Genomic DNA, 13,971 nt, shown 5'->3' on the forward strand with positions numbered 1-13,971 from the left:
GTCCCATCCAGGGCGTTCCCAGGACAGGCTCCAGATCTGCTGCATCTCTGATCATGATAAAGCAGTTAATGATGTTGAATGAATGAGCTTCACCCTCATTTTTTTCATTGTTTTCATTTTTTTTTTTTAGTACTTAGATCGGATCACAGTGGCTTTTGGGCACATTCCACTCCTGAAGTCTAAGGTCATGTTGACATAATAAATGAATGAAACAGTCATTACGATGGTGATAGTGATTCTCCCAAAGGAAAATGGTCAGGGGAACTCGATAAGGGCATGTTCAAAATGGCATAAGAACATAAGCTTGGATCAAATGCAAATACAGTGGCATCTACTGGAGGCTAGGAGTTAATGCAGTGATCACACACCTGGCAGTGTCATTCAGTGAGCCAACAAAGATGGTGGATTCTCCTAAAAGCACAAAAGAGAACAGTATTTCCAGTCTCCGTGACTCTCCCACTGTTGAGCAGCTGGAGGAAATCCTACATGGAGGTCAGTTATCATGTAACCATGTTGATGAAGTGTGGCCCAATCTGTTTCTGGGAGACATGTAAGTCTGTTAATGTTTGTTATATGGTTCTAAAACTTGCATTATCAGTAAACTCTTATTATATAATATATTTCTACAACCTTTCTACAGGTATATGTCTCATGACAGATATGGACTTTGGAGACTTGGTATTACTCATGTTCTGAATGCTGCTCATGGGAAAATGTGTTGCAAAGGTAGTGATGATTTCTATGGCACCACAGTGCAATACTATGGAGTAGCAGCTAATGACCTGCCTACTTTTGATATTTCACCTTTCTTCTACCCTTCTGCACAGTATATTCATCAGGCTCTCAGCACTCCCGGAGGTATAACACACTCATTTGTCTGTTGTACCACGTGGTAGTATTTCAGTGTGGTAAATTCTGCTGTGCTACAATATAAAAATGTTATTGAATACATAATAATATCATCATTCCCCTGTGGAATGCAAAGTATGATGAATTTCTTATTTACATACTTTTGAGCTTTTGAAATTGTTAATCACGATATAATAAATAGTTTATATCCTCTGTGAAAATATCCTCTTCTGAATTTTGCATCTACACAACCTTTGTTCCTTTAAATACCTGGATGCTTTGTAGCTTCCAAATATTGTATAATTTACGCAGCATAAGTTCATCTTTACTCGTGTAGACTTTTTTTCAATTTATACTGCTTTTCAACACTGGTTAATATCCTGTGTAAACTGTTCTGTGATACAAAGACAGTTTTCACTCATTTTCTAATATTTAGTATCACTTTTTCCTCAGCCAGAGTCTTTGTGCACTGTGCTGTTGGTGTAAGCCGTTCTGCTGCCCTGGTCTTGGCTTATTTAATGATTTATCACAACTACACTTTAGTGGATGCTATCCTGAAAGTTAAAGAGAAGAGGTGGATTTTTCCAAATCGAGGATTTCTCAAGCATCTTATAAATCTGGATTCTGAACTAAAGAGCAAATCTCAAGGTGACGTTCCTGTTCATTGAGAAAACTAGCAACAGATATATTAGTATGTGTAAAACAGAGACTACGCAAAGATGCTTGAACAGACAAATGACAGCATATTGAATGAGTACATTAATTTTGCCAAAATTCAGCCTAATCTGCAATTAATTCTGCAGTTGCACTTAACAAATATGTACATTATATGGCCAAAGGTATGTGGACACTTGACCATCACAACCATATGTGGGTGTTCCCCAAACTGTTGCCACAAAGTTGGAAGCACACAACTGAATAGGATGCCTTTGTATGCTGTAGTATTACAATTTCCCTTCACTGGAACTCAGAGGCCCAAACCTGTTCCAGCATGACAGTGTCACTGTGCACAAAGCGAGCTCCATGAAGACATGGTTTGCCAAGTTTGGAGTGGAAGAACTCGAGTGTCCCGCACAGAGCCCTGACCTCAACCCCACTGAACACCTTTGGGATGAATTGGAACACTGACTCTACCCGAGACCTCCTCACCCAACATCAGTGTCAGACCTCAGTAATGCTCTTGTTGCTGAATGAACAAATCCCTACAGCCACACTCCAATATCTAGTGGAAAGCCTTCCCAGAACAGTGGAGGTTATTATAACAATAAAGAGGCACTAAATCTGGAACAGGATGTTCAGTAAGCACATATGGTTGTGATGTTGAGATGTCCACAAACTTAAAAGTAAATATATTAATATATAAAATCTGAGATAAATCAGTGGTTTTGTATGTACTTCTAACATTTATTTATTTGTTTGTTTATGTATTTATTAATTTATTTACTCTCACTGTAAAATTATAATTGTGTGTTATTTATTGCCCTGTTTAGCTCCTTAATAACATGTTGGTGCAGTACCACTAACTGCCACTGGGGGGCCACAACTCATCTCTGGGTCTCATCTCTGGGCACTGCTGTTCCTAAACATGAAATACCCCTCATTATCATAGAAATATAGATATAATAAAAATAAAGAAAGGAATGAATAAATTAAACAGTACAAATACAAAATAACTAAGTAAAAATAATCAATAATTAAGAAATAAATCTATGCAAAAAAAAAAAGAATGAAAATGATAAATGCGTGCATTTTAATAAATAGAAACAAACTCAAACTACACTCAGAGTTGTGTGATTTTCCTAAAGGATCGTTGTTTCTCTTGTGTGGATCAGTTGGGTGCAGGGGTGCAGCAGGCTGTAAGGACAGGAATGCTCTGATGTTAGAAACAGGGCAGGACTGTGAGAGCACCGGGAGAGGGCGATGAGGAAGTCAGCAGTGCTGCAGAGGAAACAGTGCCTGTGCTCGGCTGGGGCTCTGCCAGCCTTGTTCTGCTCGGTGGATGTGATTATATATAACTTGAGCGGCTCGGATGACAGAGCGGCGGTGAGCAGCACCTGCTCGCGCGCGTCACACTGTTCCAGCACGCGCAGCTCGAGCTCACGCAGCGCTGTACCTGACCCACACTGTTTCATCGCTAATTCACACAGAGATGACATCCCAGAAACATAAACAGGGACTGGCTGAAATCAAAGCGCTGGAGAACATTCTGGACGGATGCAAACTTGAGCTCACCGCCGTCGATGAGGTCTGGCCGAACTTGTACATCGGGAATGTGTAAGTGTTACATAACAGAGGCGTTTCAGGAACAGTCGATCCAGTTCACTGTTATAGTCAGGGATTAGTCATCTGGGGGCCCTAGGCAAAAATATAGGAACGGGGCCCTCATTTCAGTTTTAACATCGATATTTAAATTTCCAGCATAACTTTTTTAGCATGAATAATTGAAAATATATATAATTTGCATTTTTAGGGGGCCCTTGGCTTCTGGGGGCCCACGGCAGTTGTCTGTCTTTGTCTAGTGCTAAGTCCACCCCGGTTATAGTCACCAACTATATGATACTTACCCATATACCACTTCTACTGAACCAACACAAGAACACAAGAACATCTATTGCTTCTTCTTCTGAAAGAATTGTGTGATTTATTTTGTATTTGTAAACATACAGCAGAGCTCTGATGTGTGATACGCTGGGTGAAGCTGAGACTAAATGTAGCCTGTTTTCTCTTTCTCTCCAGAGCACTCGCTCAAAACAAGAGTGCTTTAAAGAAGATAGGCATCACCCACATCCTGAACGCAGCCCATGCCAAACAGGGCAGTATAGGAGACGAGAGTTATTATGGTACTGAGTTTGTTTATCACGGTATACCAGCAGAAGACTCAGGCAAGTTTGACATCAGCGTACACTTCCGGTCAGCGTCTGACTTTATTCACAAAGCCCTCAAGAAGAAAAACGGTATGAAGTCTTTCCACTGTGGAATTTTTTTAGCTAAAGCAAAAACAACCACTGTTTTCTTAAGCAACAGAAAGTTCAACTATTGTCTTAGGTGATATGATTATTATTGAGTACATGTCTTGGACATATATAGTGGGGTCCCAATGTCTGAGACTATATGGAAAATCTGGGATTTTTTGTTTTTCATTTAAAATTGGAAATAAACAGAAGGTTTTTAGAATTTTGAAATATTTAAAACAAAGAAAGTAAATGTTCAATATCTTGAATGTTTGATATTCAAGATTATGCACTATTTCTAGGTCCCTGTTTTAATGTAAGCAAATGTATGATATTGACCATGTTAACTGCTTTGTACAAAAGTTCAGATTTTCCTCATGCCTAATCTCTTCTATTGAAGCTTGTGTTCAGATGCCATTCCAATGAATTTGATCTAAAATGGATCATAAGTTTTGCACAAACTTGTCCATGCCAGCTCGAGTGCACACTGTCATTAAAGCAGAAAGGAGACATACCAAATACTAAGAAACTCTGAAATTCAATTCAGTTCTACTTTTCACTCAAGTTGTTGTCAATAATATAATCTGTAATGAATATTGTTGTATTAAATTAGAAAAGAATGCAAGATAGAAGCATTTTCACTAGTGGTCTCAGATTCTTAGACCTCACTATGGATTCTGGTTCACCAAGGTAACAAACATTGTAAATGTACCCTCAAAGGCACAACAGTGGTATTTACTTTCACTCTAAAAATTGCTGAGTTAAAAATAACCCCATTTGGGACAATTTGCCAACCCAGAGCTGGGTACAACACAGACTAAGCTAGCATGGTTTGTTTTGGTTACTGTGTTGATTTTTTAACCCAAATTGTGGGTAAAGATGATTATTATTACCTAGCTAGAAGTAACATTAATAGTTGTGTAGCAGCCCAAAATGAAGTAACTTAATGTTAACCATAAATATAATTATTCAAAAATTTTATCTAATCTTCAACATGTTCTTAGAAAAATTTTTTTTTTTCTTATTTATTACAAGAAGCCAACTTCAGCCATATATTTCTCTCAAATAATGTTAACTATTGTATGTTTTGCAAGCAAGCTAAAACCGGCTCCTGAGCCAAACTACATGCTTAAAAAGTTTGACTATAATTTCTACAGAATTGTAATTTTGACAGGTTCAACAAAATAATAAATTAAGGTAAGTGTGAATAAAATCTACATTTCTCCACTCTGTCTTGATTGACACAGTGGATTCTTGAAGCAGTGTGCTGTTCCCCAGGTCCCCAGTTTCTCATTATCAATTTGACCCAACTACCTGCCCCAACAAGATGAACCCAGCAACTGAGTCGTAAAAATAACCCAGCGTTTTTTATAGTGTTCAATTATATTCCTCTACAGTTACATTTCTCTAGGGTACCACTAGAGTGATAGAGAGTGTAAGTGAACATTATGTATGTAACTTGGTACTCTTTTAATTATACAGATAGAAAACACAGTTAGGATGATGGTTTTCAAGACACTTTTCATGTTTGCCTGTGTACTACTTCCATTGTGTTTATTTTACCCACAGGAAAAGTGCTTGTGCATTGCATTATGGGAGTGAGCCGCTCGTCAACGTTAGTCCTGGCCTACTTAATGTTACGTCAGCATCTCACTCTCCGCGCTGCCATCCAACAAGTCATCCAGAGGAGACCGATTTACCCTAACAGGAACTTTCTGGGCCTCCTGGTTGAGCTCGACACACAACTGCAGAGAAAACGAATGATGTGTCCAATTCTCTGAGAGCACAGCACTGTCACGAACTCTCCAATGTGTGTTGTGACAAAGACTAATCTTTTTAAATTGTTTTTTAGTAAAAAAAAAATTCCTACACTATGTAGAAATAGGATTATTACATTTTAAAAACATCTAAACGAAATTCCATGTGTATATGCACACATACTTGTATGTGTATATGTGTACTTACATACAGTACATGTTTTATATGTATCTCTTTCATTTTTCATTATGGAAGAAAATGTTCTTCCAAGTAATGGAAGTTTGATTCAGATACATGTGGATATAAGAAACAGGCTGGATATTTCACTATATGGCACCATGGCAGGAGTGGGGGGCATGGGGGCTTAGTGGTTAGCACGTTTGCATTGCATCTCCATAGTTGGGGGTTCAAATCCTGCCTCTGCCCTGTGAGCACGGAGTTTGCATGTTCTCCCTGTGCTTCGGGGGTTTCCTCTGGGTACTCTAGTTTCCTCCCCCACTCCAAAAACAAGGCTGATTGACATTTCCAAATTGTCCATAGTGTGTGTGATTGTATCCTGCAGTGGGTTGGCACCCTATTCAGGGTGTCCCCTGCTTTGTTCCCTGGGATAGGCTCCCCTGCGAGCCTGTGTAGGATAAGTGGTACAGAAAATGGATGGACAATGCACAGCTGCAACCACTGAAGAAGGGTATCAGGTCTTATTCTTAACAGCAGTTACATTTATAGCAGAATAGATCTGCTTCCTGGTGAGGAGATATTTGAAGTATCTTCAGTAACTGCTTTTATCCTGGACTGAGATGGATCTGGAATCTGTCCTGGGAACACTAAGCATGAGGCAGGAATACACCCCAGACAGGAAGCCAGTCCACCACAGAGCCCCCACACATTCACAAGTAGGTGAATTTAGAAACACCAATTCACTTATCAGCCTGTTTACTTACCCAGCAGAAACACACATGGACATAGGGAGAACATGCATAGCAACAGTAATCCGAGCTCAGGATCGAACTGAGAACCCTGGAGCTGTGAGGAGGAGACAATGTTGATCACTGTGCCACCATGCCGTCCTTATTCAAGGCAGGTAGATTCAAGTATGTGCAAAGGACTCTAACTTATTAGAGACAGGCTGTGGTGGTGAAGCATGGCAAAGTCATTATATACAGTATATATCATCATGTACATTGTTAAGGACATTTACATTGTGGCTGTGTAATTATCCGCTATTTATTTATTTGTCATCATTCAGATTATGGATTCTAAAACGGCGGTATTCTCTTCAAAGAGCCGTCATGGCTCCAGGTTTTCATTCGAACCAAATAGGATCCTCAAAATTGTCATTTGAGAATCAAGATCAGCTGATTAAACAAGTGGAATCAGTGAGCCACACTGGCCTTTTGCAGAGAAATGTGAAGATCCCTGTTCTAGAGGCTCATGTATGAAATGCACTGTCTAGAAAGAAAACATAAGGATCCATTTTTGTACTTTATATTATAATCATGTAATTGAGTTGAAATATTTGTGTATATATAACCATTAATTGATGACAGAACATTTAATCTATTTCAGTTCATTCAGTTAACAGTTGTATTTTTTAAAAAAGGTTTGTGAACCCATTTCTAAGATCAGTATTTTGAACTGATATGTGATGGATTTTGATAGATGGACAAATTAAATTTTGATTAAGACTCTTAAAAAAACAGTCTAAAAATATCATTGATTTGTTAGATATAACAGAACTCAGAATAATTTGTCTCTGCTATTTCCAAAGGAGTAAAATTGCTACTCTTGTACAAACCAAGTGAAAAAAGGTTGTTTACACAGTTCAGAGACTGAAATATCATTTGTAAAATAAAGTCATTTTACGAGGAATATGATTTGGCCGTCTTTGTTGTTAGGATTAAGCCCCAGAGCTCTCACATGCCTGTTTTTCCTGACAGTGTAATATTTTGTTTCATAATGGGAGCACATTAATAGGCTATTAGAGTCAACATCAAGGTGGAAGAAAGACTGTAATATATTTAACACAGACACTCATATCCTGTTGGATTCATGCTGTTTGCGAAATGATCCTTGCAAGAAAGAACGGCCTCAAACAGGGTCGATAATGAAATTAGTTCTTCCTGTTGGAGACATTGACTCCATTCTGGAGTCCATCACCAGGCCTGCAGTAATCCTCAGGAGAAATATGTGTCCTAATGGGCTTTTATAATCTGCTCCCCTGAGGACTCTAATCCACAGGCAGATGACACAATATGAAGCAGAAATGAACACTCAGTTAAGTGGGATTTTCAGCACCATGAATTACTTACTGTGGAGTATTTTTGAGTTTAAATGCAGGAGAGATACGGCTCTCTGGTTTTCGTGCAATATAATATCCAATGATGTAGGAAATCTGCATTGCAAAAAGACTGATTGATTCTTATTTGACATCTCAATAGATATTTTCTTTCTGAACTCAGATGCTGTTTTGGTGCAGATGTGTGTTGGTAATTGCAGTTTGCTTTTCAGTTGTAATTAGAAAAGATGCTTATTGTTTATTCATCATGAGCAGGATAAATCCTGGCATCTCTGATGGCCAGAAGGTAATAATGTTCTTTAAATCCAGTGCACGTTGCACACTGAAACAGTAACAGTCTTGACCACTGCTCCTTGTGTTACTGTATATCTGCAGCAGAGGGCGGTGCTTCACTATAAACCAGATGTGAGTGGACTCTCCTTCAAAATACACACAAGGCAAATGAAGGTCTTGTGAGCTGCTGGGGATTATTACTTCCTCCTTTAAACTTCCAGGATCTGTAAGTGTGTTCAGTCACAGTCTACACACCTTTGCTATTAGTTTCATTGTAGTTTCTGTCAAGTCTATAGTAATTTCTAAATAACATGTTTTATAATGACTAACTGAATATCTGACCATGACTTTCAAGTGTTCATTTTTCTCATTGTACCTTACTCTTGTTAAACATGACCTTGACAGTAAAATACAGCTTAATGTAGTAAAAAAAAAATCTGCTGATGTAAAATGTTGAAATATATCGACTGGATGTTTGAGCAAAATGTCATACACTCAGTAGTTAAAGGAAAAATCCATCCTGAATGACTTGCATATCAATATTTAGACTCAATATGTCATTCAATGGTGCAAAAGATTTATTTTATCTTTAAAATAGACTTTTTAACTTTTTTAGTTTAAACATCTTTCATTAACTTACTAGTGAGCTATTTTCACATTATGTTTCCCACATTACCCTCAATGTCATTCAACTTCCAGCCAAGAGTGGTGCCAGGGGGAATTCATCTCTACCTAATGAGACCGATGCAGCAGTGCTTTAGTCCTGTCCAGCTCTCTCACCTCCTCATCTGTGCACTCTGCTCAAACAGATAATGTTCCAAAAGCTTCAACTTTTATGCTAATACTGCCATCAAAGCCATCATGCTCATCATCTCATAGATTAATAGCTAGCCAGGCTGAGTCTCTGCTGTTACTCTGGTGGAGACTAAACTACTTGAATTTCTCATTAATATGACACTGAAATTCACAGGAAAATAGTGACTGGGAAAAGAAGCTCTTCTGTTTTTAGTAGCTAACAGTGAAACCTGACCATTATCACTTACATTTGAGTTCAGAGGAAAATGTCTTTTCTCCTATTTAAAGCAATTGTAACTGTGCTAACATGTCAGAGCAACACAACCACAAATTCTCTCATGAATAGCAAAAATATAATACTAACCAACAAATTAGCAGCATATTGCGAAGCACATTATTTCAATATTAACATATTTAATGTGTTTCACTGTAGAATATTCCTTTACATGTACTGAAACTAATTGCAAACCAGCAGCATTCAGGAGCAGCAGGTGTGTGTTTGCATCGATTCCCACCATGATTCTGGAGTGTGATGGGGTAATATTAAGCAGAATCAGACGACACAAGCCAAGAAGCCAGACACACACCAGTCCTCAGACACACATCTCCTTTGGGGAACATCCGACTTCACTTCCTGATTAGTCGCTTGGCATTCGGTGCATGCTGATAAATCATAGTAGAGGCTGAGAAGTAAGGAAGTGAGGAGAAGACAGTAACTGCACTGAGGCATCAGCTCACTGTATCCCAGGCCAAGTTTTCTTCCCTGGACAGCCTGCAGGGGAGCAGAAGACACTGAAAGGACACAGATCATGGCATTAATCTCACTTGAGTACTGCTGGCAGTACTTTTGCTGTACTATTTAACTATTTTACTGCTTTAGTTTCTTTTTTGAAAGAAAGCAAATATTCAAATGTCACATTTTTCTACATTAAAACAAAGATGTATATTGAGACACAAAAACATGCAGATACGAAAATGTATGTATGCAGATACATACAGATATTTTTTCAATTTTATTCATCTTCAATAGTCTCTTTATCCTGGGCAGGGTCATGGATCCGGAGCCTATCCTGGGAACACTGGGCATGAGGCAGGAATACACCCTAGACTGAATGCCAGTTCATCGCAGGGCACCTTGCACACACATGTTTACACACTCTTTCACACCTAAGATCAATGTAGAGTATCCAATCCACCTACTGGCATGTTTTTGGAGGAGGGAGGAAACTGGAGAACATGGAGGAAACCTATGCGGACGTGCAAAACTCCACACAGACAGTAACCTGAGTTTAGGATCAAACTAGCGACCCTGGAACTGTGAGATGACAATGCTATGTGCTGTGCCATGCCATCCTTTAATTTTAATTTAATAATAATTTACTATTTTAATAAGTTTCTCTACTGCCCTCTGCTGATAGTGAATCCTACTTCCAGAGTGGCACTGTGCAATAATAGATACATATCGGTAGCATCAGCCATTAAAATAAGTGACCCATAATTGCTTCCTATGGGTTTATAGATAATTACTGCTTTGATATAATGTTTATATACACAGAGCTGCTATACATTGCAACAGCTCAAATAACAAATAAATGAAAAGATAGTACAATTATCATAAGCTACTGTTTAACATATCGTGTTACAATCAAAGCAGATCCTGAACAGAAACAGGTTGGTGTGGCTTTCACACCCAGGCTGTTAATTCCCTTTTATTGACTTCATAAAGTTGTAATTACTACAGACCTTCAAGCCTCCTGCACTGGCAGAAAAAGCTGCTCGTGGTAACAGCAGGTGAAAACACAGCTGTTAATGAGAACTATTTATCCCAACTGCTTGATTTGGGGAACCCTGCAATAACACAAGGAAAACTAAAGGCGTAAAATATACTAATGTATGGCCTCAACATTATACACAAACATTCTCATAAAGCTCAAGAGCAACCGGCCCTCGAACAGACATCTTGGCAGCAATACAAGTTCTACTGTATATATTTTGCACACATTCATGATCACAGAAATGCTCACAACGAGCTTTACATGCTAACACTAACATCACTGAATAAAGTCAGAAAGAGTGCTTACAAGGTTTCTAAAATCAAACCAGGCTGCCCGCTAAGAACTGCAAGGGGCTTTTGTTGCCAGGGAGGTTTATAATTATCCACCATTTAAAAAAGGAAGCAGCCTCCAGAGGCAGATCTGCGGACTGGCTGTCGACGACGTCCCTGACCAAGGAGAAAAGAGCTGACGACCTGAGAGAGGAGAAAAGAGACCGAAGCTGAAAAATGTAAGTTCACTCAGGTTGAGAATTTTTCAGCTCCAGAAAACTTTTAAAGAGGCCAAGTTGTGTGAAACGCATGCATTTTTTGGCATCCACATTTGCCTCTCCACACAAGCTGTAAACACAATCCGAATATGATCACAGTCGATGAATCTTGAGTGGGATGAGCTCCCGGAAAAAAGCTCTCGATTCACTTTGAAGCTGTTGAGAGCTGAGTGTCACCAAACACTCAGCCTCTCAGTAACAGACACGTTTCACGAGCCTTGGCCTCAGGTGGGCTTAACCAGTCTGAAATGTTAGTTGAATGAAAATGTGCCTTAGTGGAAAATCTATAATGTAGCAGGTAGACAGCAGGCCAAATAGGGTAATGTAGCTTGCCATGTCACTTGGGAAATAACTCATGCTGCCATAAGGTGCAATAAAGCAAAAACATACAACTTTATCACAGTAAATTTAACCAACACCTCTTGTGCACATACTCAATGAATCTTTGCATCCATTAACATTAAAGCACTAAAACATTAAAAGCCCAAATGGAAATATAAATCAATGTATATTTTTGTACTAGGTCGTCTCTTAAGGAGCTCTGCGCCTATGAAACACCATCCGTTGCTGAACTGCAGGACTTCCTGTTGGCTGACAGGCACCCCACTGGACATGTCAACCAAGTGTGGCCCAATGTGTACATTGGCAACGAGTAGGTACCAGGCAGCAGGCCGACCATTCATAAGGCAACTTCGTGGAGGAACAGGCTGAGCACACAGCTGAATACATGTGTGTTTAGTGTCACATAGGGCTATGAGTCAGCTGCTTTACAGACATGTTTGCACAGACTTGTAGAAGATTAGCTCCCAGTTCACTCCTTCTTAAGATGTTGAAAAATGAACAGGACCAAAGCATCAGTATAAAACTATTGAGTCAAGGGGGTACAGGAAAAGTAAATGTGGTGTTGCAGTACAGTCCTTTGCTTTTAGTAGTAAAGTTGGTGTAATTACTGACCATTCCAAATCTGTAACACTGGAAAATAAGTTTGTATTTTGCCTGCAGAGTTGCAGCCCGTGACAAGCCACTGCTGTACAGTATGGGGATCACCCACATAGTCAATGCAGCCAGCGGCCCCCCTCATGTAAACACCGGACCTCGCTTCTACAGAGACATGGCTGTAGATTATTATGGGGTGGAGGCCGATGATTCCACAGACTTCATCATAAGCATTTTCTTCTACCCAACAGCAAGATTTATACATGCTGCGTTGTCCAATAAAGGCAAGTCACACAGTAGTGAATAAAATAGGTAACAGCTGATTCCTAATGAATCCTAAATAATTAAAATTTCATTTCCAAATCAGGTGTCACGTCACCTTTTCACACCACAGATAAAGCGTTTTATTTACTACTGACAAACATTTCCATTTCAGGGAAAGTGTTTGTGCATTGCTTGATGGGAGCCAGCCGCTCGGCTACGCTCGTCTTGGCCTTTCTTATGATCTGCGAACAGTTGACCTTATGGGAGGCAGCACGAGTTGTTCGCCAACACAGAGACATTTGCCCCAACCCTGGCTTCCTCAATCAGCTCCGTCACCTCGACATGAGCCTCGTGCGAGAAAGGAAGAGGAAGCTTGAAGCTTTCAAGCTATGAAAAAAAAATCGACAATTCAACAATCTGACAAAATCTATTTCAAAAGTATGTACCCTCCAGCTTTCAGGCCTCATGTTTTGATCCATGGCAACAACTCATTTACTCATTTACCAATATTCCTTTCATGACGGTAGCAAAGTGGATATAGGAGGGACAATTGAAGCCTTTGCCCATAAATAGTTATTAACTTCCAAAGACTGCAGGGTTGCAAAATAAATGGCAGGTTTGTTTTAATTCCTTCCAGATGGCACGTGCTTTGAACTTGTTCCAAAAGGAGCCTATGAGCCTGTGTTGTTTTTTTTTAAACTCTTGTGAAATGAGATGGTTGTGGCCTGCGTTTTATCGTATGAAGGTGGAACAGGAGAAACATGCATGGCTGGATGTCTTGAAGTTCTGATCCCCTGCAGAGACTCTCTAATGGGTATCATATGCTCTAATATGTTTATAGGTTCCACACAAAACAATGTGATCTGAGCCATTGATTTTAGCTATGTACTGGGTAAAAAAAAAAAAAGCTTGCTGTCTGAATGAATGCATTAATAAAATAGATTATATACATTCACCATCCACTTTAATAGGAACACCTGTCCTTTCTTGACCTACTTGAGTGTGTTCCATTGTAAAAAAAGAAAATTTCTGTATCAATTATTATCTAATTTCTTATGAAAGTATGCACTCTCTCTCTCTCTCTCTCTCTCTCTCTCACACAAAACACACACACACATACACACACACAGCTGCAGCAGAATTTCAAAGCTAATTATATTGTAAACCCAGTCTAATCACATTTAGACTGTCTCACACACACACTCAATACTGCATTTCAATTTGAGGTTTTCAGATTCACAGTTAAGATCTGTTCCAGAAGCTCTACACACCAGACACAGTATGAGACAGCATCTATATCTGACTTGTGGTGTCTGCTGTGGACAAACAGCCTGCCTTCCAGACCTGTCAGTCATGTTTGGCACAGTGAGGGTGGAGGAGATGACTGAGTTATGGCCTATCACACAGTGTTTTAGTGTTCATCCAACCCTGTGCAAACAAACACATCTGAGCTTCAAGACTGTCCAGGAAAACACCACAGAACTCCTACAGTCATATTCATAGACAAATAAACACAGTGCCATTACA

At 39.3% G+C, this 13,971-nt stretch overlaps 3 protein-coding genes across 4 annotated transcripts; all 3 read left to right on the forward strand.

Annotated features, from left to right (window-relative positions):
* The first annotated feature begins 137 nt into the window (after positions 1-137).
* On the forward strand, positions 138-2,640 carry si:ch211-223p8.8 (dual specificity protein phosphatase 13A family protein). 2 transcript variants are annotated; one of them, XM_053232367.1, is made up of 4 exons: positions 138-550; positions 641-726; positions 828-858; positions 1,307-2,640. In XM_053232367.1, the coding sequence occupies exons 1-4, from the start codon at positions 399-401 to the stop codon at positions 1,515-1,517; spliced, it is 480 nt and encodes a 159-aa protein (XP_053088342.1). In that variant the 5' UTR covers positions 138-398; the 3' UTR covers positions 1,518-2,640. The 2 variants fall into 2 exon arrangements, with proteins under 2 accessions (XP_053088342.1, XP_034158932.2); XM_034303041.2 differs by having other exon boundaries at positions 142-550; positions 641-858; positions 1,303-2,640.
* A 202-nt stretch (positions 2,641-2,842) lies between these two features.
* Positions 2,843-7,427, forward strand: zgc:153981 (dual specificity protein phosphatase family protein). The gene is made up of 3 exons (XM_026941889.3): positions 2,843-3,123; positions 3,586-3,803; positions 5,370-7,427. The coding sequence occupies exons 1-3, from the start codon at positions 2,999-3,001 to the stop codon at positions 5,579-5,581; spliced, it is 555 nt and encodes a 184-aa protein (XP_026797690.1). The 5' UTR covers positions 2,843-2,998; the 3' UTR covers positions 5,582-7,427.
* Positions 7,428-10,255: 2,828 nt separating this feature from the next.
* dusp13a (dual specificity phosphatase 13a) lies at positions 10,256-13,397 on the forward strand. The gene is made up of 4 exons (XM_026943937.3): positions 10,256-11,205; positions 11,768-11,896; positions 12,247-12,464; positions 12,617-13,397. Coding segments are annotated over exons 1-4 (570 nt in total). The 5' UTR covers positions 10,256-11,203; the 3' UTR covers positions 12,838-13,397.
* Positions 13,398-13,971: the final 574 nt, after the last annotated feature.

The sequence above is a fragment of the Pangasianodon hypophthalmus genome, chromosome 3, assembly GCF_027358585.1.
Source record: "Pangasianodon hypophthalmus isolate fPanHyp1 chromosome 3, fPanHyp1.pri, whole genome shotgun sequence".
Classification (NCBI taxonomy): domain Eukaryota; kingdom Metazoa; phylum Chordata; class Actinopteri; order Siluriformes; family Pangasiidae; genus Pangasianodon; species Pangasianodon hypophthalmus.

Excerpts from the sequence above, each read along its gene's own strand:
- si:ch211-223p8.8 (XM_034303041.2), top strand. The coding sequence starts at position 399 with ATGGTGGATTCTCCTAAAAGCACAAAAGAGAACAGTATTTCCAGTCTC. Across the intron at positions 551-640 it reads AATCTGTTTCTGGGAGACAT|GTATATGTCTCATGACAGAT; the intron begins GTAAGTCTGTTA and ends ACCTTTCTACAG. Across the intron at positions 859-1,302 it reads GGCTCTCAGCACTCCCGGAG|CCAGAGTCTTTGTGCACTGT; the intron begins GTATAACACACT and ends CTTTTTCCTCAG.
- zgc:153981 (XM_026941889.3), top strand. The coding sequence starts at position 2,999 with ATGACATCCCAGAAACATAAACAGGGACTGGCTGAAATCAAAGCGCTG. Across the intron at positions 3,124-3,585 it reads AACTTGTACATCGGGAATGT|AGCACTCGCTCAAAACAAGA; the intron begins GTAAGTGTTACA and ends CTTTCTCTCCAG. Across the intron at positions 3,804-5,369 it reads AGCCCTCAAGAAGAAAAACG|GAAAAGTGCTTGTGCATTGC; the intron begins GTATGAAGTCTT and ends TTTTACCCACAG.
- dusp13a (XM_026943937.3), top strand. Across the intron at positions 11,897-12,246 it reads AATGTGTACATTGGCAACGA|AGTTGCAGCCCGTGACAAGC; the intron begins GTAGGTACCAGG and ends TTTTGCCTGCAG. Across the intron at positions 12,465-12,616 it reads TGCTGCGTTGTCCAATAAAG|GGAAAGTGTTTGTGCATTGC; the intron begins GCAAGTCACACA and ends TTTCCATTTCAG.